Below are 27,943 nucleotides of genomic sequence, written 5' to 3'. Positions count from 1 at the left end.
TTCGCCCTAGCTCGGGATGCAGGGAGGGACTGGCAGTTTAGGGTTGGCACGTGGAGAAAGAAGTTCCCCCTAAGGGGGAGAGGCGCAGGTGTCAGGCTGCTGGGGGAGCGTGAAGGTCAGGAGATGACAGACTTGCTGGGGGTGTTGTAGAGCTTGATGTGGCCCCCGTTCAGGTCCTGCCACAGAGAGAAGGGGTTAACCCGGACCAGGTTTTCGAGAGGGGATGTCGTTGGGGGAAGCATGTCCAACTGGCTCCGTGACAACCGCTGGTCGCCAGGGCGACGGGGAACTCTGACGTCGGTAAGGGCTGATCTGGACAGTGGTGGGTTCTGCGGAGAGATAATCACCCAGAGGGATGGGCTTCTTCCTCTCCTCTCTCCATCCCTCCAGCAAGACCACTATCTCAGAGAAGGAGAGACGTAGCTTTGAATTCATCTGAGAAAGAGGGAGAAACAGAGTGAGGGGAGCAGGAACAGTGTAAACAGTACATACTTTTTGGAATGTATGGTTTTAGATTGTCAATTGCGTTTACAGTCAGTATGCCTGTCTGTATCTTACGTTGCAGCAGAAGACTGCAAGGTTGAGGAATGGTGTGGGACAGTCACCGACCAGGTTCTCCACGTCTAGTCCAAAGTCCTGCACACACAGAAAACCATCATCATCTTTTAATGTAGCCGACTAGCTGTCAATCAGTTTGTCTTGACTAAGTTTAAAAAACATAATTGTAGTTCTCCATCTTGTCCACTCAATGGAGACATACACTGTGATAGAGTATTACTCATTAAAGTGGAACTGACAGCATTTTAGCAACATGAAATCGTATTAAAATCTGTTTATATAGACCCCAGGAAGAATGACACTTTATTTTTTACATTTTCTGACATGCAAGCAATTGGATAAGGTAATTCACTTTTCATAAATTCTTAGAATGTTTGGGAATTACATATACTAAAGCATTTGTGAAAATTATATAGCAGATAATATAGAATGGAAAAGCAGCCTTGTGTTTGGACAATTAATAGACACTGCAGTAAATAAAACCAAATAAAAACCTCTGTCTCATCCAGGACCGGAGTCGTCGCAGACAGGTGAGTTACAAATATAATGGTTATATTATGGAAAAAAAAGAAGCCTTTTGTGCCAAATGTTTTTGGGAACCCCTGTGGTGATCTAGATATGTGATGTTGGGCTTCAGCAACAAGGGATTATTTTTTCAAATCACTCGATCAATCATATCTTCACCATCAGTTGGTAATATTGGTGAATGAAAAATCCCTGTGTTGACCTGACTCTTTTATTTGGCTTTTGAAATACTCTAACACAAATGACATTATTTATTTATTAATTGAGATAGAAACACATGTAATTATGTAATCAAGGAATAATCTTACAGTATTGGGTTGTGGGTGTTAAATAGAATCATAAACAGGAACTATGAACAAATTGTTTAAATAATTATTGTACTCATACATTTTAAATACCACTTATTAGTAGAGCTATTTGTTATTAATGAACTTAGCTTTTTTCTTGATTAGTTTCATATTGATTAATACAAGCACATAAATGCATTTTGAAATGACATAATTAATGAAAATGAACACAATGTAATGTAGTATAGTGCAAGTTGACAGATGCATTGATCTTTCAATTCATAATTATTGTTTTTTACTGATCTATACATGAGTTATTGAGATAGGAATAATGCCCATATTTGTTTTATTATTCATCTGTGATCCTGTACGTCTCTGAGCAGCAGTATTCCATTTTGCTCATCACTAAGGCCATACAAATCTCTTCTCTCGTCTATTGTTGCTTTCAGAAGCTGAAATCAGCAATGACCTGAGACTGGTTTTGGTTGGTCTGAATTGGAGAAGAGTGCAGCATGAAACACCATCATTTTTGATTTCAGTCCCATCACTGACCCTTCAGAGAGAGAGACGGGGCTCTGTCTGATGACCATATTTGCCCATATTTGTTTTATTATTCATCTGTGATCCTGTCGTCTCTGAGCAGCAGTATTCCATTTTGCTCATCACTAAGGCCATACAAATCTCTTCTCTCGTCTACTTACTGTTGCTTTCAGAAGCTGAAATCAGCAATGACCTGAGACTGGTTTTGGTTGGTCTGAGTGGATTGGAGAAGAGTGCAGCATGAAACACCATCATGGGCCAAAAGCTGTTTGATTCCAGAATCAGTCCCAAGTCACTGACCCTGAAGAGTGAGAGCAGAGAGAGAGACGGGGCTGTGTGGGAGGAGAGTGATGGTGGTGGATACTCCAGGTCTGCTCAACAGTGACCTCTCTGAAGAAGAAGTCAGAGATTAGATTGAGAGGTCTTTGTCTCTCTCTAACACCAGGTCCCCACGCCTTCCTACTGGTCATTCAGCTGGGCCGCTTCACAGAGCAAGAGAAGAGAGTGATGGAGACACTGGAGAAGATGTTAAGTCCCACTGTCAGTGAATATACCATAGTGGGCTTTTGTTATGGAGACACTTCCGTAGAGCTGTTTTTTTTAGAGAAGACCAAAACCTGAAGAATTTTGTTCAGAAATGGGAAGGCAGTTTCCAAGTGGTCAACAATGCTGTTAAGTGCGATACCAATCAGGTCAGAGAGCTTTTAGACAAAGTAGAACAGGTAATAAGACAGAGTATGCAAAATTATGAAGATAGTCAAATAATTACACTAAACATTATCACTTCTTCTTTGGATTTGACTGTGGTTTCTCACCAGGATGTTAATCAAAGCATCAGAGCCTGTGAACAGTGCTAGATTTTACAAGGTAAAAATCTGTCTTTCTGCCCTTAACAAGGCAGTGTTCCCCGGTAAGCCATCATTGTAAACAAGAATGTGTTCTTAACTGATCTGCCTCGTTAAATAAAGGTTAAATAATAATTAGGCCCTAATCTATGGATTTCGTATGACTGGGCAGGGGCCCAGCCAATCAGAATGAGTTTCCCCACGAAAGGGCTTTAATACAGACAGAAATACTCCTCAGTTTCATCAGCTATCTGGGTGGCTGGTCTCAGACATTTCAAGGTCCTGAAGTGGCCTACCCAGTCTCCAGATCTCAACCCCATAGAAAATCTTTGGAGGGAGTTGAAAGTCCGTGTTGCCCAGCAACAGCCCCAAGACATCACTGCTCTAGAGGAGATCTGCATGGAGTAATGGGCCAAAATACCAGCAACAGTGTGTGAAAACCTTGTGAAGACTTACAGAAAACGTTTGACCTCTGCCATTGCCAACAAAGGGTATATAACAAAGTATTGAGATAAACTTTTGTTATTGACCAAATACTTATTTTCCACCATAATTTGCAAATAAATTCATTAAAAATCCTACAATGTGATTTTTGTCTGTCATAGTTGAAGTGTACCTGTGATGAAAATTACAGTCCTCTCATCTTTTTAAGTGGGAGAACTTGCACAATTGGTGGCTGACTAAATAATTTTTTGCCCCACTGTAGATGTCATCCTAACTAACTCGCCCTCCAAATACACCTGGCCGGGGTATCCTGGAATGACATTGACCTCATCCCGTCAGTAGATGATGCCTGGCTATTTTTTAAAAGTGCCTTCCTCACCATCTTAAATAAGCATGCCCCTCTCAAAAAATGTAGAACTAGGAATAGATATAGTCCTTGGTTCACTCCAGACTTGTCTGCCCTTGACCAGCACAAAAACATCCTGTGGCGTTCTGCATTAGCATCGAATAGCCCCGGTGATATGCAACTTTTCAGGGAAGTTAGTAACAAATATACACAGGCAGTTAGAAAAGCTAAAGCAAGATTTTTCAAACAGAAATTTGCATCCTGTAGTACTAACTCAAAAAAGTTCTGGGACACTGTAAAGTCCATGGAGAATAAGAGCACCTCCTCCCAGCTGCCCACTGCTCTGAGGCTAGGAAACACTGTCACCACCGATAAATCCACTATAATTGAGAATTTGAATAAGCATTTCTCTACGGCTGGCCATGCCTTCCACATGGCTACCCCTACCCCGGTCAACTGCCCGGCACCCTCCACAGCAACCCGCCAAAGCCCCCACCATTTCTCCTTTACCCAAATCCAGATAGCTGATGTTCTGAAAGAGCTGCAAAATCTGGACCCCTACAAATCAGCCGGATTAGACAATCTGGACCCTCTCTTTCTAAAATGATCTGCCGAAATTGTTGCAACCCCTATTACTAGCCTGTTCAACCTCTCTTTCGTATCGTCTGAGATTCCCAAAGATTGGAAAGCTGCCGTGGTCATCCCCCTCTTCAAAGGGGTGACACTCTAGACCCAAACTGCTACAGACCTATATTAATCCTACCCTGTCTTTCTAAGGTCTTCGAAAGCCAAGTTAACAAACAACCTCTTAGAACTACCCATCCCGGATCCGGGAGAATTGTCATCAACTGACACTAATTAGCATAACGCAACGGACAAAAAAATCTTACTAGAAAATATTCATATTCATGAAATCACAAGTGAAATATATTGAAACACAGATTAGTCTTTTGTTAATCACGCTGTCATCTCAGATTTTGATATTATGCTTTACAGCCAAAGCAAGACAAGCATTTGTGTAAGTTTATCGATAGCATAGCATAGCATAATGTCCAGCTAGCAGCAGGTAACTTGGTCACGAACATCAGAAAAGCAATCAAATTAAATTGTTTACCTTTGATGCGCTTCGGATGTTTTCACTCACGAGACTTCCAGTTAGACAGCAAATGTTCCTTTTGTTCCATAAAGATTGTTTTTGGAGCCGAAATACCTCCGTTTGTTCTTCACGTTTGGCTGAGAAATCGACCGGAAATTGAGGTCACAACAACGGCGAAAAATATTCCAAATTAGATCTACAATATTGACAGAAACATGGCAAACGTTTTTTATAATCAATCCTCAAGGTGGTTTTCAAATATCTATTCGATAATATATCAACCGGGACAGTTGGCTTCTAAGTAGGAGCGAGAGAAAGAATGGCCGCATTTGTCTACTATGCACAAATCAATCCTCAAGAGCCACCAGCTGACCACTGATGCACCAGCTGACCACTGACACTGACGCAATGTTGTCGTTCACGCTCATTTTTCTAAATAAAAGCCTGAAACTATGTCTTGTGATACTAAACACATTTAGGGAAGCCATAGAAAAAGGAATCTGGTTGATATCCCTTTCACTGCTCAATAGGGACGCATAGGAACGCAGAGGTTTCTAAATAAGAGTCACTTTCTGATTGGATTTTTCTCAGGCTTTCGCCTGCAATATCAGTTCTGTTATACTCACAGACAATATTTTTACAGTTTTGGAAACTTTAGAGTGTTTTCTATCCTAATCTGTCAATTATATGCATAATCTAGCATCTGGTCCTGAAAAATAGGCCGTTTACTTTGGGAACGTTATTTTTCCAAAAATAAAAATAGTGCCCCTAGTTTCAAGAGGTTTTAACAAACAGATTACTGACCATTTCGAATACCACCATACCTTCTCCGCTATGCAATCTGGTTTCAGAGCTGGTTATGGGTGCTCCTCAGCCACGCTCAAGGTTCTAAACGACATCATAACCGCCATTGATAAGAGACATTACTGTGCAGCCGTATCCATCGACCTGGCCAAGGCTTTCAACTCTGTCAATCACAACATTCTTATTGGCAGACTCGACAGCCTTGGTTTCTCAAATGATTGCCTCGCCTGGTTTACCAAATACTTCTTTGATAGAGTTCTGTTTGTCAAACTGGAGGGCCTGTTTCCAGACCTCTGACAGTCTCTATGGGTGTGCCACAGGGTTCAATTCTCGGGCCGACTCTCTTTTCTATATACATCAATGATGTTGCTCTTGCTGCTGGTGATTCTCTGATCCACCTCTACGCAGACGACACCATTCTGTATACTTCTGGCACCTCCTTGGACACTGTGTTAACTAACCTCCAGACGAGCTTCGATGCCATACAACTCTCCTTCCATGGCCTCCAACTGCTCTTAATCACAAGTAAAACTAAATGCATGCTATTCAATCGATCACTGCCCGCACCTGCTCGCCCGTCCAGCATCACTACTCTGGACGGGTCGGACTTTGAATACGTGGACAACTACAAATACCTGGGTGTCTGGTTAGACTGTAAACTCTCCTTCCAGACTCACATTAAGCATCTCCAATCCAAAATTAAATCTAGAATCGGCGTCCTATATCGCAACAAAGCATCCTTCACTCATGCTGCCAAACATACCCTCGTAAAACTGACCATCCTACCGATCCTCAACTTCGGTGATGTCATCTATAAAATAGCCTCCAACACTCTACTCAGCAAATTGGATGCAGTCTATCACAGTGCCATCCGTTTTGTCACCAAAGCCCCATACACTACCCACCATTGTGACCTGTACGCTCTCGTTGGTTGGCCCCCGCTTAATACTCGTCGCCAAACCCACTGGCTACAGGTTATCTACAAGTCTCTGCTAGGTAAAGCCCCTCCTTATCTCAGCTCACTGGTCACCATAGCAGCACCCACTCGTAGCACGCGCTCCAGCAGGTATATCTCACTGGTCACCCCCTAAGCCAATTCCTCCTTTGGTCGTCTTTCCTTCCAGTTCTCTGCTGCCCATGACTGGAACGAATTGCAAACATTTCTGAAGCTGGAGACTCACATCTCCCTCACTAGCTTTAAGCACCAGCTGTCAGAGCAGCTCACAGATCACTGCACATGTACATAGCCCATCTGTTAACAGCCCATCTATCTACCTACCTCATCCCCATACTGGTATTTATTTATTAGCTCCTTTGCACCCCAGTATCTCAACCTGCACATTCATCTTCTGCCGATCTACCATTCCAGTGTTTAATTGCAATATTGTAATTACTTCGCCAACAGCCTATTTATTTCCTTAACTTACCTCATTTGCACTCACTGTATATAGACTTTTTGTTTTCTTTTGTTCAACTGTATTATGACTGTATGTTTTGTTTATTCCGTGTGTAACTCTGTGTTGTTGTATGTGTCGAATTGAAATATATTTCATTAACCCTCCCGTGGTCCTGGTACTGTGTCTAGTCCCCGCGTCCTCCGGGTCACCCTGTCCCGTCCTGGCTAAAGGCCCAATGTGCGCAAGTGTGACAGTAGGTGTGTGAACAGCCTTTGCAGATGTATTTCTTACACCTGCAGCACACCGTGTGTGTCTTGGAGTCCTTCTTGGGTGGGCAGAGCTGACACCTCTTCCTCTTACTTGCCCCGGTGGTGGCCGGGCAACGAGCGGGCAGCGGCCGTGCCAGCGGCGGGGCCCTGGCGCTGTTGATCAGGAGGCGCCGCCGTAGCACTCTGTAGGACTTTGACAAGGGCTGACGCCGCTCGGTGCGGGGCAGATGCTGCCTTCTTTGGATCAGCGGCTTCACGAGTGCCTTTCCCAGCTGCTCGAGGAACACCCTGCGCTTGTTCCGCTTGCCAGGCATCCAGTCAGGCTTGATCTCTCGCCATATGACAAAGGCGTTGTAGGAGGACACGTCGAGGATGTTGTGGAAGACGACCAGGGGCCAGCGGGCAGTCATCCGTCTGCAGCTGTAGGTGCCCACCACCTTGTCTAGGTTGTCCACGCCGCCCTTGTTGCAGTTGTAGTCTAGGATGAGGGCCGGCTTCTTGTCGCGACGATCGCTGATGTGGCCCTCTGTGTGCAGCGTGCTCAAGAGTAGCACGTTCTTGTTTCTCTTTGCCAGGTAAGACACCAGAGTGGCGGTGGGCGTGAAGGCGAACCTGGAGGACAGGACCTGTCTGCCCCTGGACTCGAGCAGCGCGGGCGGGAGCTCGGCCTTGTTCTTTCTCACCGTGCCCACCATGGTGAGGTTCCTCTCGAGGAGCCGCTGGCCCAGGTCGTAGGAGGTGAAGAAGTTGTCGCAGGTGACGTTGCGACCGCTCAGGCCCGTTGTCAGATCGAGGACGACGCGCATCCCCTGGTTCTTCTCGGGGCCTCCGCCGGCCGCCTTGCCGGTGTACACTTGCATCTTCCAAGCGTAGCTGGACTTGGCGTCGCAGGCCACCCACGACTTGATGCCGTATTTGGCCGGCTTGCTGGGGATGTACTGACGGAAAGGACAGCGGCCTTTTTGGAAAGGGGACAAGACATTAGTGTGGTTACCGTGTACAACGGGGTAGACAAAAGGGCCAACTGTTGTGTCACACACGCTCTGTATAGACATGTAAGCACACGTGCACGCACGCGCACAAGCGCAAGCACAGTACCTCTGAACGGGACCAGTTGCTCGTCCACCGTCACGTCAGGCCCCGGGTTGTAGAGGGCCGGCAGCCGCGCCTCCCACAGGTCCCAGACCTCCCGTATGGCTGCGAGTTTGTCCGTGGCGAGTCTGGCGGGTCTCGACTGGCGGTCGTCGAATCGCAGCAGCCTCGAGTACCTGTGAAAGACCTTGAGCGACATGGTGGCTCGGAACACGGTCCTGCCGCTCTCGGCGTCCCACAGGCTTGCCGCGGCCTCGCCCCGGGACCTGTAGACGCCCGCTAGGATCAGCAGCCCTAGGTAGGCGTGCAGGTCCGTGGCGTCCATGGGTCGCCAGCCGTCGCCGTATTTTCTGGCTCCGTGCAGGTTCGTCATTTCCACAATTATCCTTTCTATTGCCGGTGTGACAAACAGGTGGAAGGCGGACGCGATGTCGCGGGCCTGTGTCGCGGCATAGGCCGTGGGGCCCGGAGTCTGGGCGCCGATGACAATATTAGTATCCTCTCTACGTAGGGCCGGCCGGACGGCTTACGCGGGATACCGAGACCCGAAAATGCTCGAGGCTCGCTTGCGCGCACCTGTGTAGCCCTGTGCAGTCGACCCAAACCCCAGCCGAGCAACAAGAACACTCGGCTGCTCTCTAGCACACAGCGGAGCACGTCCGGACCTGTGCAGCGGCCGGCTGGGTCGCTCTGGCCCACGAGCAGAGCGCAACTGCAACACTCGGCTGCTCTCTAGCACACAGCGGAGCACGTCCGGACCTGTGCAGCGGCCGGCTGGGTCGCTCTGACTCGCAGAGCGCAACAAGAACACTCGCAGACACTCTAGTACGCTCCACGGCACACGCCTCGCCAGTGGCTGACAGGGTCGCTCGGACTCGCAGAGCGCAGAGGGCCAGCCCTGGAAACACAGGGCCTGGGTCGCAGAGCGCAACTGCAACACTCGGCTGCTCTCTAGCACACAGCGGAGCACCTCTGGACCTGTGCAGCGGCTGGCTGGGTCGCTCTGACCCACGAGCGCAGAGCCCAGAGCCCAGAGCGCAGAGCCCAGAGCGCAGAGAGGTGAGCCCAGAGCACAGCCTCGCCACACTCGCAGACACTCTACTACGCTCGACGGCACACGCCTCGCCAGTGGCTGGCAGGGTCGCTCTGACCCGAGAGCGCAGAGCACAGAGGACAGAGCACAGAGCGCAGAGCGGGGAGCCCGGCACAGCCTCGCCACACTCGCCACACTCGCAGACACTCTACTACGCTCAGAGGCACACGCCTCGCCAATGGCTGGCACGGTCGCTCTGACTCGGGAGAGCAAAGCGCAGAGCCCTGGAAACACAGGGCCTGGGTCGCTCTGACCCGCAAGCCCAGAGCGCAACTACAACACTCGGCTGCTCTCTAGCACACTGCGAGGCACGTCCGGACCTGTGCAGCGGCTGGCTGGGTCGCTCTGACCCAAGAGCGCAGAGCACAGAGGACAGAGCACATAGCGCAGAGCGGGGAGCCGGGCACAACCTCGCCACACTCGCCACACTCGCAGACACTCTACTACGCTCAGAGGCACACGCCTCGCCAGTGGCTGGCACGGTCGCTCTGACCCGCCAGCGCAGAGCGAGAGCCCTGGAAACACAGGGCCTGGGTCGCTCTGACCCGCGAGCGCAGAGCGCAGAAAGGGGAGCCCTCCACACACAGGACCTGGGTCACACTGACCCCAGGACCACGGGAGGGTTAAGCTGTTGCCAACCCCTCACTGTGTTTGAGAAAATAATGAAGAAGAGAGGAGGAGATAGAAACGCATGGTGGTGAGATATTCTGTAGTTAAAAGTAATGTCTCAGCCAATTAATTATTAAAATATAGTTAAAGGTTATTTATCAGACAATTCATTATGGAAATATTAAGCTAGCCCAATTATTAGGCAATTCAATATCAAATTCAAATGTATTGATGGATAACTCTGTAAGGCGCCTTGCACAATCAATGAACCAAAAGCATCGCCCAGGTCTATACGTTATCTCCAAGACTCATGGATAAAAAGTTTGTAGCTTAGCATAAGGTAACCAGTCCATTCAGTATGCACACTAAAAAAGTCCACACTTAAATGTAATTGCTACTATTTTTTTATTTTATGTACATGCTAAACCAATTATCTACCAAAGACATCTTGAATCAGTTTTTTAATGTTTATGTCATGCATAATATGTATTGTATAACAGCACAATCATTATTTTAATTAAGTTGGGCTCTACAGGTCTAAAGTACGCATATGCATAAGCTCTAATATGTGTTTGAGTGTTTGAATAAATCATTGCCTTAGAAAATGCTGTCCATTTAGTTGTGTTCGGCTTTGAAACAACATCCACAACGATCATCTTTTCCACTCAGTTTCAACCCATTGGTTCTTCAAATTTACCAATCACGGTGAGGTGAGTGTTAAAATAACTACACTGTTGTGATGATGTGTTTGATGTGATTTTCAAATTGCATTTGCTTCTACACCTGCATTGCTTGCTGTTTGGGGTTTTAGGCTGGGTTTCTGTACAGCACTTTGAGATATCAGCTGATGTACGAAGGGCTTTATAAATACATTTCCCTCCTTGACTCAACACTGAGAATTCCGAGGTGACTTAACCTGTCATCAACCACGGATATCCTGAGGTGGGTTTTAATCAGTTTTAGAGCTGAGAAGCTTCTCTCGCAAGAAGCACTGCTGACTGGTGTAACAACAGAAATCTTGCAAAGTCGAAATAGCTCATGGAAGACCTCTTTAGAAGGTTCTAGAAACACAACAAAGTAAAGGAGAGTAGATGGTCTGTCTCTTCCACTTTTTTCTCTCCTATCGAGAAGCCCCCTGGTTTGATGAACCTCATGTTTGAGGTCCTCTAATTCTGACTCAAAGGTCTGAGCAAAGTCAAACAGAAGCTCCTCATTCAAAAATGCTGTTCTCTTTGGGTTGAGAGACTGGACCCCTTGCATTCTCACAATTCTTCTTTGAAAAACGCCTCTGTCAAGACTGTCAAGCACCTGATAAAACATAGCTTTTTCGAAGCTCTCACCATCACTTTGGTCACTATTATTCTGTCCTACAGTGCTCATCATCAATGAGTCGTGAAGTCTCAAGCTTGTTTTAGGCTGTCTATTGCACACTGTTTGTACACTTATTTTGCAGTGCTCTGCAATTTCTTCAACCTCTTTCCATAGTTCTCCAAAATAACCCTCACTTCGCTAGTCCTGTAATGTGTCTATAAGGGCACCTACTAGATCCACTGCCCTTGCTAAGTCAAGAGAGCTTGATTGGAGCATGTCAGAAAGACATTTGGACTTAGCACTTTACAACATTTTACCAAAATGAAATGTAAATCTGAGAAAGAAGGCCCCTTGCCTTTCACCACTATTTTCAAGTGTGATGTCCTGTAGCACTCTCAGAACTGCTGGAATCCTGTCCCTCAGATTTACATCATGCCATGTGTCTGCCTTCTGCAAGTCTCTGTAGTTCCCTGGGGTGCTGCTGTGGATACAGCTCTTTCTGAACTGCAAGCCACTTGAGATGAACGTAGGGACCTTTTCCGAGCCAGATAAAGTTATAAAGCTTCTACAGGAGAGCAAAAACTGGGTCAGGCACTGATTTTACAGTATCGAGAAGCACCAAATTCAAACAATGTGCATTATATTACACACAAAATGTAAATATTGCACTGTTTTTAATCCGTGCAGACAGGACCCTCATCTCTGGATCTTGAAATGTCTGAAATACACGTTAAATAATGTCATATCTCTATGGAAATGTATAATTAAGGGATACACAAGATTAGATACTAACAGCTGCTAACTAAAATGTGTAGTTTAAAGTTTAGGCCTGGCCAACCATTGGGTCCTTTTGGAACAGCATATCTGGTGTCTCTCTTTTTATTGGATATAGGAAATGACCATTTAAAGGCGTTAGACTGAGGCTCTGCCTCTGTCCTTGTGCTCCTAGACGTTAGTGCTGCTTTTGATACCATCGATCACCATATTCTTTTGGAGAAACACTATGATTGGAAAAAATTGGTCTACAAGGACAAGTTCTGGCCTGGTTTAGATCGCATCTGTCAAAAAGATATCAGTCTTTGTAGATGAACAAAACGGCAGTAATAAAGCCAAACAAACTAATCTTTTTTGGAAAAAAAAAACATTTGCTGTCTATGGTTTGTCCTCTGACAAATCAACAGTAAATTTCGGTGTGTTCCTCAAGGCTCCGTTTTAGGACCACTATTGTCTTCACTATGTTACCTCTTGGTGATGTCAATCGGAATCAATGTTATCTTTCAATACTATGTGGACGACACACACTGCTGTACATTTCGATGAAACATGGTGAAGCCCCAAAATTGCCCTCCCCTGGAAGCCTGTGTTTCAAACATAGGGAAGTGGATGGCGGCAAATGTTCTACTTTTTTGAAACTCGGAAATAGGGTGCAAAACAGAGATGCTAGTTCTCAGTTCCAAGAAACAAAGAGATCTTCTGTTGGGATCTGACAATTAACCTTAATGGTTGTACAGTCGTCTCAAATAAAACTGTGAAGGACCTGGATCGAGTGTTACTCTGAACCCTGATCTCTCTTTAACACCATAGTACGCTCGAACATATCAAGACTGTCAAGGACAGCTTTTTCCCATCTAAAGTTTTGTAATACGTAACATTGCAAAAATCAGAAACGTTCTTGACAAAAATGACGCAGAAAAATGTATCCATGCTTTTGTCACTAGGTTAGACTACTGCAATGCTCTACTTTCCGGCTACCTGGATAAACTTCAGTTAGTGCTAAACACAGCTGCTAGAATCTTGACTAGAACCAAAAAATGTGATCAAATTACCCCAGTGCTAGCCTCTCTACACTGGCTTCCTGTTAAGGCTAAACAGGGCTGTTTTCAAGGTTTCATTGCTAACCTAATGGTTGTACAAAGCATTACATGGGCTTGCACCTACCTATCTTTCCGATTTGGTCCTGCCATACATACCTTACACGTATGCTACGGTCACAAAACGCAGGCCTCCTGACTGTCCTTACAATTTCTAAGCAAGCAGCTGGAGTCAGGGCTTTCTCCTATAAAGCTACATTTTTATGGAATGGTCTGCCTATCCATGTGAGAGACGCAGACCCAGTCTCGACCTTTAAGTCTTTATTGATGACTCATCTCTTCAGTAGGTCCTATGATTGAGTGTAGTCTGGCCCAGGAGTCCCTAGGAGAAGTGGACGGCAAATACAAAAATGGGTGCGTCACTTGAGTGGGTTGAGTCACTGACGATATCTTCCTGTCTGGGTTGGCACCCCCCCATTGGGTTCGTGCCGTGGGGAGATCTTCGTGGCCTATACTCGGCCTTGTCTCAGGGTAGTAAGTTGGTGGTTGAAGATATCCCTCTAGTGGTGTGGGGGCTGTGCTTTGGAAAGGTGGGTGGGGTTATATCTTGCCTTTTTGGCCCTGTCCAGGGGTATTGTCAAGACGGGGCCACAGTGTCTCCTGACCCCTCCTGTCTCAGCCTCCAGTATTTATGCTGCAATAGTCTGTGTCAGGGGGCTAGGGTCAGTCTGTTATATCTGGAGTATTTCTCCTGTCTTATCCGGTGTCCTGTGTGAATTTAAGTATGCTCTATCTAATTCTCTCGCTCTCTTTCATTCATTCTCTCAGATGACATGAGCCCTAGGTCCATGTCTCAGGACTATATGGGCTGATGACTCCTTGCTGTCTCAAGTCCACCTGGTCGTGCTGCTGCTGCTACAGTTTCAACTGTTCTGGCTTTGGCTTTGGAACCCTGACCTGCTACCTTGATGTGCTAACTTGTCCCAGACCTGCTGTTATCAATGGTAGAGAGGAAGAGATATTCTGAATGATAGGCTATAAAAAGCCAACTGACATTTACTCTGGAGGTGCATTTACTCTGGAGATGCTGACTTGTTGCACCCTCTACAACCACTGTGGTGATTATTATTTCACCCTGCTGTTGTCTATGAACATTTGAACATCTTGGCCATATTCTGTTATAATCTCCACCCGGCACAGCCAGAGGAGGACTGGCCACCCCTCATAGCCTGGTTCCTCTCTAGGTTTCTTTTTAGGTTTTGGCCTTTCTAGGGAGTTTTTCCTAGCCACCGTGCTTCTACACCTGCATTGCTTACTGTTTGTGTAACGGTTCTCTTGTGGTGAAGGAGAGTCGGACCAAAATGCGGCGTGTAGATTGCGATCCATGTTTAATCAACAAACGTAAAACACGAATCAATACAAAACTACAAAAACATCAAACGTGGAAACGTAACGAAAACCAAAACAGCCCTATCTGGTGAAAACACAGAGACAGGAACAAGGACACTAAGGACAATCACCCACGACACACTCAAAGAATATGGCTGCCTAAATATGGTTCCCAATCAGAGACAACGATAAACACCTGCCTCTGATTGAGAACCACTTCAGACAGCCATTGACTTAACTAGAACACCCCACTAAGCTACAATCCCATACATACACACCACATACAAAAACCCATGCCACACCCTGGCCTGACCATATAAATGAAGATAAACACAAAATACTTCGACCAGGGTGTGACAGCTTGGGGTTTTAGGCTGGGTTTCTGTACAGCACTTTGACATAGGCTGATGTAAGAAGGGCCTTATGATTGAGTTATTGATGACAGTTTATTAAAGCTGTAATTTACCAATGATGATACTTACAGTAACAAGCTAATCAGAAGTGCCTTGCATGTAGAGGAAGGGTTCTAGTAGAAAAAACAGAGCCCCTGTCCAGAAACAACTCTTCCTATACAGCACTGGTGGAGATCTGAGAGGATTGGACAGGATGAAGCAATAATGAAATTCCACCTAGCCTATCAGAGGGCAAGGTGAAGCTATCACCATAGTAATCATTCATGTCTTCTCAGATCTCTACAAGTATCTTGGGGAAAGGTTTGTTTCTGGATAAAAATAGAGATGCATCTCCATAATGAATTTAAATTTCATCTAGCAACAGACCAACCACTATCCTAGCCAGCAGAAGGGTTTAGTAGTTAGCTACATACGTGCTTTCAAGACATATTTTATTTATTGGTATTATAAATAAAATATGTTTTAATTGACAAGATTCTCAGCATAAAAACAGTAAAGAAAATAAGAGACTCACTCAGCCGGGAGTCTTTCTGGGTACGTTTCTGAGAGCTTTGCACACCTGAACTGTACAATATTTGAACATTATTATTTTTACAACTCATCAAGCTCTGTCAAGTTGGTTGTTGATCATTGCTAGACAGCCATTTTTAAGTCTTGCCATATATGTTCAAACCTATTTAAGTTGAAACTAACTAGGCCACTCAGGAACATTCATTGTAGTCTTGGTAAGCAAATCCAATGTATATCGTTATTTTATGCCTGGTTATGACACCTACATAATAGTGTCAAAACCCACATTTATTCTAATTATTTTTCTCCCTGCCAAGAAGATTCCTTTTGTTTTACATTAGTTTCTTAAATCCTTTGTTGTTGCAATAAATTCTTTGCAATCATCATGTTTTATATAAGTTTCATGATGCTTTATGACCATTCTGTGTCACTTTACTTGGACGAATAAAATGGTCGAGGTTCTGTCCGAAAAGATATGCAGGCATTGCATTGAATCAACCAGAGGTTGCGTGCCACATCTTCCAGATGGAACTATCATATTGTAATGAAACAGCAGGGAGCAAGTCTTGAACACTCGACCTCCTAACCCGATGTCCTGCGCGCTATCGACTGTGCAGCAAAAGTATACCCGTGCAGCAGAGTCGATTTCCGTGGTAATAAACCCAGGGTCGTTACACTACTCCCTCCTTTCAAAGAGCGCGTCCTCGCCCTAGCTTGCGGCTCTACATCTTACAGGAACGCGCTCACCGGCCAAGGACACGCACTGTCGTGGATGCAAGGTCCGATCCCACTTCTGACACCAGTGTAATGAAACAGCAGGGAGCAAGTCAAAAGCATGCTCGTGTGGCAGAGTCGATTTCCCCGGTTATAAACCCAGGGTCGTTACAATATGATGTGGTTAGCTGACATTAAATACCTATCCAGGCGTTGTAAGATATAGCTTTAGTCAGCTTGCGTCAGTAAGGTAGTCACAGCAGGAACTCAACACAGCAGTTCCAAGAAATCACGTGACTGACTAGAAAGCAAAAACATTCATACGAACCCAAACATTGCTATAAATTATTGGCTGCATCTCCAATTGTAGACATATGACTCCACTTAGTGATTCATTTTTCTCTATTTCTGCTTTTTGTATCTCCTCTCTTTGGCTGGAAAAATGGATGTGTTTTTATGTGACTTGGCTCTGACCTAACATAATCATTTGTGGTGATTTCGCTGTAAAGCCTATTTGAAATTGGACACTGTGATGGGATTAACAAGAAGTGTATCTTTAAAATGGTGTAAAATACTTGTATGTTTGAGGAATTTTAATTATGAGATTTCTGTTGTTTGAATTTGTCACCCTGCACTTTCACTGGCTGTTGTCCTATCGATCCCGTTAGCGGGATCTCAGCCCAAAAAGGTTGTAACCAGTCGGTGAAAGCCAACATCTTTCAAGACAGAGAACGTTGCATATGGCCTTTTTGTTATCTTCCTTTCAAACTTCAAAATAGATCCACACCGCAGACATTGTGGGCTTGATCAGGAATGCTGTGTTGCACGTGTAGCGCTGTATTTTCAATGCGTCATTACGTCATCTACCTACGTTATATAGGTATGCACGTCATCTACCTCGTTATATAGGTATGCACGTCATCTACCTACGTTATATAGGTATGCACGTCATCTACCTACGTTATATAGGTATGCACGTCATCTACCTACGTTATATAGGTATGCACGTCATCTACCTACGTATATATTGGTATGCACGTCATCTACCTACGTTATATGGGTATGCACGTCATCTACCTACGTTATATAGGTATGCACGTCAGCCTTTACATGGGTTTTGCACATCGGCATTAAATAAATAAATAAAAAATCGGGCCAATGCCGATGTTGGCATTTTTAGCTAATATCGTCCGATTCCGATATGCTTACCAATATATCGTGCATCCCTACTATGCTCCTATAAACCAATGAGGAGATGGGAGAGGCAGGACTTGCAGTGCCTAAAGCGTTACCAATAGAACTAAGTTCTATTTTAGCACCTGGCTATGCAGACGCTCGTTGACGTGCGCAAGAAGTGTGGATGCAATGACTGAATAACATGTATGTGCAAATGTATTTTGCAACGGACGGTGTGGTCAGCATGTTAGACCGAGAGTCTAATGCACTAACACTGTTAGACCGAGAGTCTAATGCACTAACACTGTTAGACTAATGCGAGACCGAGAGTCTAATGCACTAACACTGTTAGACCGAGAATGCACTCACTAATGCACTAACACTGTTAGACCGAGAGTCTAATGCACTAACACTGTTAGACCGAGAGTCTAATGCACTAACACTGTTAGACCGAGAGTCTAATGCAGTTAGACCTAATGCATTAACACTGTTAGACCGAGAGTCTAATGCATTAACACTGTTAGACCGAGAGTCTAATGCATTAACACTGTTAGACCGAGAGTCTAATGCATTAACACTGTTAGACCGAGAGTCTAATGCATTAACACTGTTAGACCGAGAGTCTAATGCATTAACACTGTTAGACCGAGAGTCTAATGCATTAACACTGTTAGACCGAGAGTCTAATGCATTGACACTGTTAGACCGAGAGTCTAATGCATTGACACTGTTAGACCGAGAGTCTAATGCATTGACACTGTTAGACCGAGAGTCTAATGCATTAACACTGTTAGACCGAGAGTCTAATGCATTAACACTGTTAGACCGAGAGTCTAATGCATTAACACTGTTAGACCGAGAGTCTAATGCATTAACACTGTTAGACCAAGAGTCTAATGCATTAACACTGTTAGACCGAGAGTCTAATGCATTAACACTGTTAGACCAAGAGTCTAATGCATTAACACTGTTAGACCAAGAGTCTAATGCATTAACACTGTTAGACCGAGAGTCTAATGCATTAACACTGTTAGACCAAGAGTCTAATGCATTAACACTGTTAGACCGAGAGTCTAATGCATTAACACTGTTAGACCGAGAGTCTAATGCATTAACACTGTTAGACCGAGTCTAATGCATTAACACTGTTAGACCAAGAGTCTAATGCATTAACACTGCACACGATTGAAATGCTGCATGCCAAGATAGACCAAAGAAAAGAGACTTGATATTGCAACCACACAAGTCAAACGGCGGTTCACCAGTATGAACAAAATTGAAACATCTTTTATGTTCCAGCCCTCAAGAACTGTTGTCTGCTAAAGATTATCATCGGTTTGCATCTGCCAATTTATTGTCTGTATCCAGACGACTTGTCCCCAGAGCTTCGTAAACAGTTAATCTATTTCCATAAGGTGTTGAGACCTGCAACTGATAAGAATGAGAGGCTCAATTAAATATGTTACAGAACTGCTGTATTTGAAGCACAACTCCCTCCCCAGTTTCCCTGATGTTGCTACGGTAATTTAGCTGTTTTTAACATCCCTGTAACTGTCACTTCTGCGGAGAGATCCTTTTCTAAAGTAAAACTCATAAAGGCCTGAAACCTGAACCTACAGACCGTGGAGAAAACATTTGATTACTAAAGGACACCAGGGAAGTCTCTCAAACTGGATTTAATTTACCTTGAATATTGCAGCCCATTTGTGTTTGTTTCGCTCGCTTGGATGCTTTATCTGAGTTTGATGCCTGTTCCTGTTGGCACACGTTTGTCAAATAAATATATTTCAGTTGGTTGGTCAAGGAGGTAGGGCGGGCCAGACCACATAAGGCCTGCCCATAACTGCGACCCTGAGTGGATGACAATCCAGCATCCTGGCATCGATACAACCAAGAACAGAGGGGCTCACTTCTGCTGCCACACATCAGGAGTTCTCTGTAAACTTGGTCAGCCTCTGGTAAGAGTGTCATCAAAGGTGTCCAGGAATCAACTGGTTTAGTCCATCCAGTAGTTTCTGGTGAAAGTGCCAATTGGATGGTTTTCAGACTTGTTGACGAAATGCTTGTTTGGTACACTGCTCTGTTTGAATGTTGTAGTAGTGCAGCCTGTGATGTTCTCCATCTAGAATGACCTATTGGAGAAGAGCTTCTTCCTCAGATCATTGACACAATCTAGGCTGGTTGTCTCATCATAGAGAACACCGGTATCTCTCAAACAATGTGAAAGTGGACAAATCCAGATCATGGTGTTGAAATGGTTCAGCTGCCGTGGAAACAAAGGCATCAGTCACCTCTGGGCATTTCCATGTAAAAGGACCCATGGGCACCAACATGTAAAGTTCATAGGATATAAAAGAAATAGTGCTTAAATAAATGTAGTAGATCTAAACCTGCGACTGCCTCCTCCACTCTACCCTAGTGACAAGGTGCTTCAACAAAGTACTGAGTAAAGAGTCGGAATACTTATGTAGATGTGACATCAGTTTATTTTTAATACATTTGCAAAAATGTCAAAAAAACTGTTTTTGCTTTGTCATTATGGAGTGTTGTGTGTACAGTCAATTAATGCGGAAAAAAACAACAATTTCATCCATTTTAGAATAAGGCTGTAACGTAATAAAATATGGGGGAAAAAATCAAGGGGTATGATCAGTGTCTTGCATGTAGAGGATGGGTTCTAGTAGAAACAGAGCTCCTGTCCAGAAACAACCCCTTCCTATAGGAACTGGTGGAGATCTGAGAGGCTTGGACAGGCTTAAGCAATATGGTGAAATTCCATCAGAGGACAAGGTGGAGCTATGACTATAGTGATGCATCCTATCAAGTCCTCTCAGATCTCTACAAGTGTCTAAAGGGGAAGGGTTGTTCCCAGAAAGGAACAGACACATATTTCCATAATAATAATTTATTATTCCAACCAGCAACAGACCAACCAACATCCCAGCCAGCAGAAGGGTTTACTAGTTAGCTACATACATGATTTCATAAATAATGTTAAATCAACAAGATTCTCAGCTTTAAAAAAGAAGGTGCATTACACTCCCTCGGTTGTTCCATGGACATATGGGTCGGTGTTTGTACCATTGTCATTATGACATCATCAATATGGGACAGAACAGTGGAATTATTTGGATGCATACACACAGTTGTCCAGACTCTGTACATCATGCTGTTTAAACAGTGCAGTAACAAAGAGACTCTCTGGCCAGTACAGTTGAGTGTGACTGGCTACGTCCCAATACACTGGCTTATGTTTCCTCCTCCTCCTTTCCTACAGATCACTAGCTAGATTAAGTGGTTAGAACTGGTTATAAATGTTAATAGCATAGCCATAAACCTTTTTCAGTCCCCTCATATCAGTTGATATGATATATGGCTGGGACTTTTTCCTGACAAAGTGACCCGACTAGGAAAACCTCCAGGTCTATAACTAAAGCCTGGATTTTTCCCTGGTCTGGTCATGTATAGCTTCTCATAGAAGGAAAGGGTTATGACGAAAGGAAGAGACAAAGCCTGTGAGCCACAATGGCCTGGTATGCCCGGGTCCTCCAGGCCAGCAGAGGGAGACAAACACACCTTAAGCTCTGGGGACAACAGACAAAATGGCATCCTATTTTGACCAAAGCCCCGTGGGCCCTGGTCAAAAGTAGTGCACTATATAGGGAATAGGGTGCCATTTCAGATACAGATACGGAACCAGTAGCCCTATGAAATGAAGAGTGGAGTGATTCTCATCAATAGTGTCAAAAAACATTATAGTAAAGATTATGTTCACCTCACTAACTTTATATTAAATGATTACACAGTTCTCTAATCTCACACACGGGTACGGGGAAATGACCTGCAAACCACGAACATTTCAAAACAGACATCAAGGGACAAACCTTAGTCATTCAGTCATACACACACACACTTTCTCTCCCTCTGACACACACAGACAGAACTTAGAGTGAAATAATCAGTACAATATGTAAATAAACTAGGAGAATTGCTTTTCCTGCTGTTTCAAAGATACACAAGCTGTTAAAAATTCACACACACACACTGAGAGGATACCTGGATCATAGTGGGTTATGGGAAGAAGAAGCACTTGTTTGAATTCAATACAAATCTCAAGCACCACCCAGACCAGTGAAAAATCATTAGTAGGAATCAAATAGAAAGATTCAGAGTGCAGAAAGTGAGTGAACAAACCAGCGACACACTGACATTATCAAATGGCGCCAGGTCAACAACCAATATATAAGATCTCACATCAATAACCCACTTCTGGTTTCCTATTCTGCTTCTCCCAATACAACCACCAGAGTCCCTACCACCTCCTCAATCACACACACACATACACACACACACACACACACACACACACACACCAGGTAGTAGTAGTAATCATCAACATCATCAGTTCCTAATAGTAATAATAAATAGTAATAGCGACAATAAACAGAACCAGTCAGTCTCAGTCATGTCACTGGTGTTAATGTTGTTGTTGGCCAGTCAGCCCACTAGGGGGAGTCCTGCCTAAGTCTGTGCCTCTGGTAGGGGTAGCCCAGGCACGCAAGGTGCGGTCGGAGGAGCGAGACCATTCGCCCCGCAACAAAGCAGTCCCTTGGTTGCCGTGGCAGCTGAAGGGTCACTGATGCCCCCCCCGTTGAGGTTCCGGTACGGTCGTCGGGGCGGAACGCGGCGAGGGGTCGGCACCCCCTTCAGGCACACGGATGGAAAGCTCAGACCAATCAGACAGCAGCCCGGACAGGAAATTACCTCATCTTGTTCAGGGGCGGGGCCAGCAGGGGGGCCCGGGATTGCGGTGTGGTAGCCGCTAGCCCTCCAGCCAATCGGACGGCCGACGACCACCATCGCCGAGATGTTGTTGTTGTCCAGATGAGGGAGAGGAGGGAGGGAGGAAGGGGCATTGGAGACTGGGTGACGCCAGCCGTTAGGCTGCAGAAACAGGGAGGAAGAGGATGAGGCTGGGTGTAGTAGATGTCTCCCTGGTGTAGGGACAGCGCCCTCTAGTGTGTCAGGAGACCTGCTGCAGTCCATAGGCTCCCCCAGAGAAAAACCTTCCTCCTCTTCCTCTTCCAGAGGACCCAGAGACACCAGGTCCAGAGGCAGCCCTGAATCATCTGACACGTCCTCCACCATCCCTCCCTTCTCCTTCCTCCTTTCATCCTCCACCATCCCTCCCTTCTCCTTCCTCCTTTCACCCGCCACCATCCCTCCCTTCTCCTTCCTCCTTTCACCCGCCACCATCCCTCCCTTCTCCTTCCTCCTTTCATCCTCCCCCTCCTCCTCTTCCTCCTGTTTCCTCAAGCGCTGCAGGTCGGGGTCCCGGAGGAGGGAGAGGGTTCGCTCCGGCTCGGGGTGCAGGGGAGAGACTGGCAGCGCCGGGGGCCCTCGGAGTAAGAGGTTTCCCCTGAGGGGGGGGGAGAGGCGCAGGTGTCAGGCTGCTGGGGAAGGGTGAAGGTCAGGGAGATGACAGACTTGCTGGGGGTGTCGTAGAGCTTGATGCGGCCCCGTTCAGGTCCTGCCGCAGGGAGAAGGGGTTGACCCGGGCCGGGGTGCCGAGTGGGGGCGTCGTTGGTGGAAGCATTTCAGACTGGCTCCGTGACAACTGCTGGTCGCCAGGGTGACAGAGGGAACTCCGTCGTCGGTAGGGGCTGATGTGGCCAGTGGGGGGTTTTGACGAGAGACAATCGCCCAGAGGGATGGCCGTCTTCCTCTCCTCCTCTCCTATCTCCATCCCCTCCAGCAAGACCACTATCTCAGAGAACGAGGGACGCGTCTTTGCATTCATCTGAGAAAGAGGGAGAAACAGAGTGAGGGGAGCAGGAACAGTGTAAACAGTACATACTTTTTGGAATGTATGGTTGGTTTTAGGTTGTCAATCTGTGCATTTACAGTAAGTATGTACACAGAGTCATTAATGCATGCAATTATTATGAAGTCAGTCAATCTGTCAGGCTGTCAGTCAGTCATCTTACATTGCAGCAGAGGACTGCAAGGTTGAGGAATGGTGTTGGACAGTCACCAACCAGGTTCTCAAAGGCATCCACATCTAGTCCAAAGTCCTGCACACACAGAGGATCATCACCATCTTTTAATGTAGCCGACTAGCTGTCAATCAGTTTGTCTGACTAGGTTAAAATAATATACATGTTGTAGTTCTCCATCATATCAACTAGATGGAGACATACACTGTGATAGCATTATTCTCATTAAAGTGGAACTGACAGTATTTTATCAACATGAAATCTCATTAAAATCTGTTCATACAGTATAGTCCCCCCAGGAAAAATGACATATTTTTTTAGAAGATTTCTGACAAGCGAGCACTTAGATAGTCATTTTCACATTGTCATACATTCTTAGAATATTTGGGAATTACATACTGTATACTAAGTCAAAATAAATATGGAGTGGAAAAGCAGCCTTGTGTTTGGACAATTAATAGGCCCTAATTAAATCGGCCATTCCGATTAAATGGGTCGACCTCTAGTCGTTACAGTGGTGAAAACACTGTCAGCTCCACTTTAAACCTCACATGTAGCTGGAACTGCTGCCCTGTTCTGCAGTGATTAAATATCCAAGTCTTCCACTGCAGTTACATGTGATAATGTGCAATAAGGACAGGGAGGGCACTTATTTTCTGGGTCACAGTGGAAAAAAGTGGTGTAGAAAGGGGTTGGATTAAGGGTTTACACTGTCAGTTTGTTGTGTGATAGTATGAAACCATTGATTTAGGGTTGTGTGATAGTATGAAACCATTGATTTAGGGTTGTGTGATAGTATGAAACCATTGATTTAGGGTTGTGTGATAGTATGAAACCATTGATTTAGGGTTGTGTGATAGTATGAAACCATTGATTTAGGGTTGTGTGATAGTATGAAACCATTGATTTAGGGTTGTGATAGTATGAAACCATTGATTTAGGGTTGTGTGATAGTATGAAACCATTGATTTAGGGTTGTGTGATAGTATGAAACCATTGATTTAGGGTTGTGTGATAGTATGAAACCATTGATTTAGGGTTGTGTGATAGTATGAAACCATTGATTTAGGGTTGTGTGATAGTATGAAACCATTGATTTAGGGTTGTGTGATAGTATGAAACCATTGATTTAGGGTTGTGTGATAGTATGAAACCATTGATTTAGGGTTGTGTGATAGTATGAAACCATTGATTTAGGGTTGTGTGATAGTATGAAACCATTGATTTAGGGTTGTGTGATAGTATGAAACCATTGATTTAGGGTTGTGTGATAGTATGAAACCATTGATTTAGGGTTGTGTGATAGTATGAAACCATTGATTTAGGGTTGTGTGATAGTATGAAACCATTGATTTAGGGTTGTGTGATAGTATGAAACCATTGATTTAGGGTTGTGTGATCAGGGAAAAAGGAAAAGCATTGGTTAACTGTGTGCCTGTCATAAACTGTGTGTGTGTGTGTGTGTGTGTGTGTGTGTGTGTGTACCTCAGTGCGAGGTAGGAAGTCCGGATCAGCCTCTATCCGGGCGATGATCTCACACAGGATGATTCCATAGGCAAACACATCCACCTAGGGGTCAGAGTCGGCCAATCACATCTAATCAATAACATCTCACTTGAAAAATTCACAATAATACACCTTGGAAGAGTCTGGTCTTTTGCTAGAAACATACATACAGTGCCTTGCGAAAGTATTCGGCCCCCTTGAACTTTGCGACCTTTTGCCACATTTCAGGCTTCAAACATAAAGATATAAAACTGTCTTTTTTTGTGAAGAATCAACAAGTGGGACACAATCATGAAGTGGAACGACATTTATTGGATATTTCAAAAAAATTTAACAAATCAAAAACTGAAAAATTGGGCGTGCAAAATTATTCAGCCCCTTTACTTTCAGTGCAGCAAACTCTCTCCAGAAGTTCAGTGAGGATCTCTGAATGATCCAATGTTGACCTAAATGACTAATGATGATAAATACAATCCACCTGTGTGTAATCAAGTCTCCGTATAAATGCACCTGCACTGTGATAGTCTCAGAGGTCCGTTAAAAGCGCAGAGAGCATCATGAAGAACAAGGAACACACCAGGCAGGTCCGAGATACTGTTGTGAAGAAGTTTAAAGCCGGATTTGGATACAAAAAGATTTCCCAAGCTTTAAACATCCCAAGGAGCACTGTGCAAGCGATAATATTGAAATGGAAGGAGTATCAGACCACTGCAAATCTACCAAGACCTGGCCGTCCCTCTAAACTTTCAGCTCATACAAGGAGAAGACTGATCAGAGATGCAGCCAAGAGGCCCATGATCACTCTGGATGAACTGCAGAGATCTACAGCTGAGGTGGGAGACTCTGTCCATAGGACAACAATCAGTCGTATATTGCACAAATCTGGCCTTTATGGAAGAGTGGCAAGAAGAAAGCCATTTCTTAAAGATATCCATAAAAAGTGTTGTTTAAAGTTTGCCACAAGCCACCTGGGAGACACACCAAACATGTGGAAGAAGGTGCTCTGGTCAGATGAAACCAAAATTGAACTTTTTGGCAACAATGCAAAACGTTATGTTTGGAGTAAAAGCAACACAGCTCATCACAATGAACACACCATCCCCACTGTCAAACATGGTGGTGGCAGCATCATGGTTTGGGCCTGCTTTTCTTCAGCAGGGACAGGGAAGATGGTTAAAATTGATGGGAAGATGGATGGAGCCAAATACAGGACCATTCTGGAAGAAAACCTGATGGAGTCTGCAAAAGACCTGAGACTGGGACAGAGATTTGTCTTCCAACAAGACAATGATCCAAAACATAAAGCAAAATCTACAATGGAATGGTTCAAAAATAAACATATCCAGGTGTTAGAATGGCCAAGTCAAAGTCCAGACCTGAATCCAATCGAGAATCTGTGGAAAGAACTGAAAACTGCTGTTCACAAATGCTCTCCATCCAACCTCACTGAGCTCGAGCTGTTTTGCAAGGAGGAATGGGAAAAAATGTCAGTCTCTCGATGTGCAAAACTGATAGAGACATACCCCAAGCGACTTACAGCTGTAATCGCAGCAAAAGGTGGCGCTACAAAGTATTAACTTAAGGGGGCTGAATAATTTTGCACACCCAATTTTTCAGTTTTTGGTTTGTTAAAAAAGTTTGAAATATCCAATAAATGTCGTTCCACTTCATGATTGTGTCCCACTTGTTGTTGATTCTTCACAAAAAATACAGTTTTATATCTTTATGTTTGAAGCCTGAAATGTGGCAAAAGGTCGCAAAGTTCAAGGGGGCCGAATACTTTCGCAAGGCACTGTATTAGCAGGACCCACTAGACACAACCAGAAAAACACAGCAGGAACATGGAACAGTTGTCCTTCCAGATTGTTTTATAGCAGAGTACTGTTGCATTATATCACTGTGTTTGCTTCGTATAATGATGCACCCCAGTGAGATGATGCAGCGAGATAACAGCCAGGAAACAGTTGACTACTGTCAAAGATTTCTATAACTTAACTAAGATAAACCACAGCCTGTCATTTCCAATGGAAACAAATGAGCCATAGTGGGCAGAACAAGCAAGGAGGTGGGCAGAGCCAAGCACGAGCTAGCGAGATCCCATTGGCTTGTTTTACCATGCATTTGCATATGTTCATTAGGTAACGCCTACTCTGTAGTGCACGTGTGCAATAACTCAATTCGCCTTTGCACACTCCTTCTAAACAATACAACTCTGGCAAAGTGTAAAGTCTACAAAACTTTGTCCGCTCTTTTCGTAACAGATTGTAGTTGTGGGAACAGAAAAGTATTGAGATCAAATGTTTCATCGATGAGTAAATTAACAGAATGTCGGCCAAAATCCATCTTCTCCCACTGCCGTCCTCTGGGCTTCCTGTCACCATATTTGTTAGTGACTGGAAATGCCAACCGGATGCTTCACATTTATACATCCAGTGAAATATCTGTCTCATTGTTCTATCTGTGCTTCTGTTAGTACCTTTTCATCATAGAGCTCTCCTCTCAGCACCTCCGGGGCCATCCAGTAGGGGGAGCCCACCACGGCCAGAGGCTGCTGATCAACCCCGTCACTGGAGGAGAGGAAAATAACACATTCATATAGAACACATTTATTTAAAAACAGAATAGAATGTACAATGCATTTAACCAACTCATCTAGGCTATATGTGCAGTCATGATGGGAATATGGGGAGAGTCATATAGTCCTCCTGTAATCTAGAGGAACTTTCTCACAGCACTAACCTGTAGTCTGGAACCTTCTCACAGCACTAACCTGTAGTCTGGAATCTTCTCACAGCACTAACCTGTAGTCTAGAATCTTCTCACAGCACTAACCTGTAGTCTAGAATCTTCTCACAGCACTAACCTGTAGTCTAGAATCTTCTCACAGCACTAACCTGTAGTCTGGAATCTTCTCACAGCACTAACCTGTAGTCTGGAATCTTCTCACAGCACTAACCTGTAGTCTAGAATCTTCTCACAGCACTAACCTGTAGTCTAGAATCTTCTCACAGCACTAACCTGTAGTCTAGAATCTTCTCACAGCACTAACCTGTAGTCTGGAACCTTCTCACAGCACTAACCTGTAGTCTGGAACCTTCTCACAGCACTAACCTGTAGTCTGGAACCTTCTCACAGCACTAACCTGTAGTCTGGAACCTTCTCACAGCACTAACCTGTAGTCTGGAATCTTCTCACAGCACTAACCTGTAGTC

General features: G+C 44.7%; 2 protein-coding genes across 2 annotated transcripts in view; both read right to left on the bottom strand.

Annotated features, from left to right (window-relative positions):
• Window positions 1-116: 116 nt before the first annotated feature.
• Window positions 117-22,377, bottom strand: LOC121844501 (piggyBac transposable element-derived protein 4-like). Its single transcript, XM_042314661.1, has 8 exons — window positions 22,262-22,377; window positions 9,790-9,896; window positions 9,033-9,101; window positions 8,210-8,728; window positions 7,147-8,069; window positions 559-636; window positions 250-435; window positions 117-176 (listed from the first exon to the last, which is right to left on the bottom strand). The coding sequence occupies exons 1-8, from the start codon at window positions 22,375-22,377 to the stop codon at window positions 117-119; spliced, it is 2,058 nt and encodes a 685-aa protein (XP_042170595.1).
• Window positions 22,378-22,541: 164 nt separating this feature from the next.
• The window catches only part of LOC121844500 (dual specificity testis-specific protein kinase 1-like), a 20,942-nt gene continuing 15,540 nt past the window's right edge, over window positions 22,542-27,943 (bottom strand). Inside the window, exons 7-11 of the mRNA XM_042314660.1 lie at window positions 27,208-27,298; window positions 24,711-24,794; window positions 23,217-23,303; window positions 22,717-23,029; window positions 22,542-22,648 (exon numbers count right to left, since the gene is read on the bottom strand). Coding sequence (XP_042170594.1) covers window positions 22,542-22,648; window positions 22,717-23,029; window positions 23,217-23,303; window positions 24,711-24,794; window positions 27,208-27,298 — 682 coding nt within the window. The remainder of the gene's footprint in view (window positions 22,649-22,716; window positions 23,030-23,216; window positions 23,304-24,710; window positions 24,795-27,207; window positions 27,299-27,943) is intronic.

This window comes from Oncorhynchus tshawytscha, unplaced genomic scaffold, assembly GCF_018296145.1.
Source record: "Oncorhynchus tshawytscha isolate Ot180627B unplaced genomic scaffold, Otsh_v2.0 Un_contig_5765_pilon_pilon, whole genome shotgun sequence".
NCBI classification, from domain to species: domain Eukaryota; kingdom Metazoa; phylum Chordata; class Actinopteri; order Salmoniformes; family Salmonidae; genus Oncorhynchus; species Oncorhynchus tshawytscha.
This window is presented reverse-complemented; position numbering and strand designations above follow the sequence as displayed.

Excerpts from the sequence above, each read along its gene's own strand:
- LOC121844501 (XM_042314661.1), bottom strand. The coding sequence starts at position 22,377 with ATGGTGGAGGACGTGTCAGATGATTCAGGGCTGCCTCTGGACCTGGTG. Across the intron at positions 9,897-22,261 it reads GAGCCTATGGACTGCAGCAG|TGTGACCCAGGTCCTGTGTG; the intron begins GTCTCCTGACAC and ends TCCTGGGGTCAG. Across the intron at positions 8,070-8,209 it reads GCAACTGGTCCCGTTCAGAG|GCCGCTGTCCTTTCCGTCAG; the intron begins GTACTGTGCTTG and ends CTTTCCAAAAAG.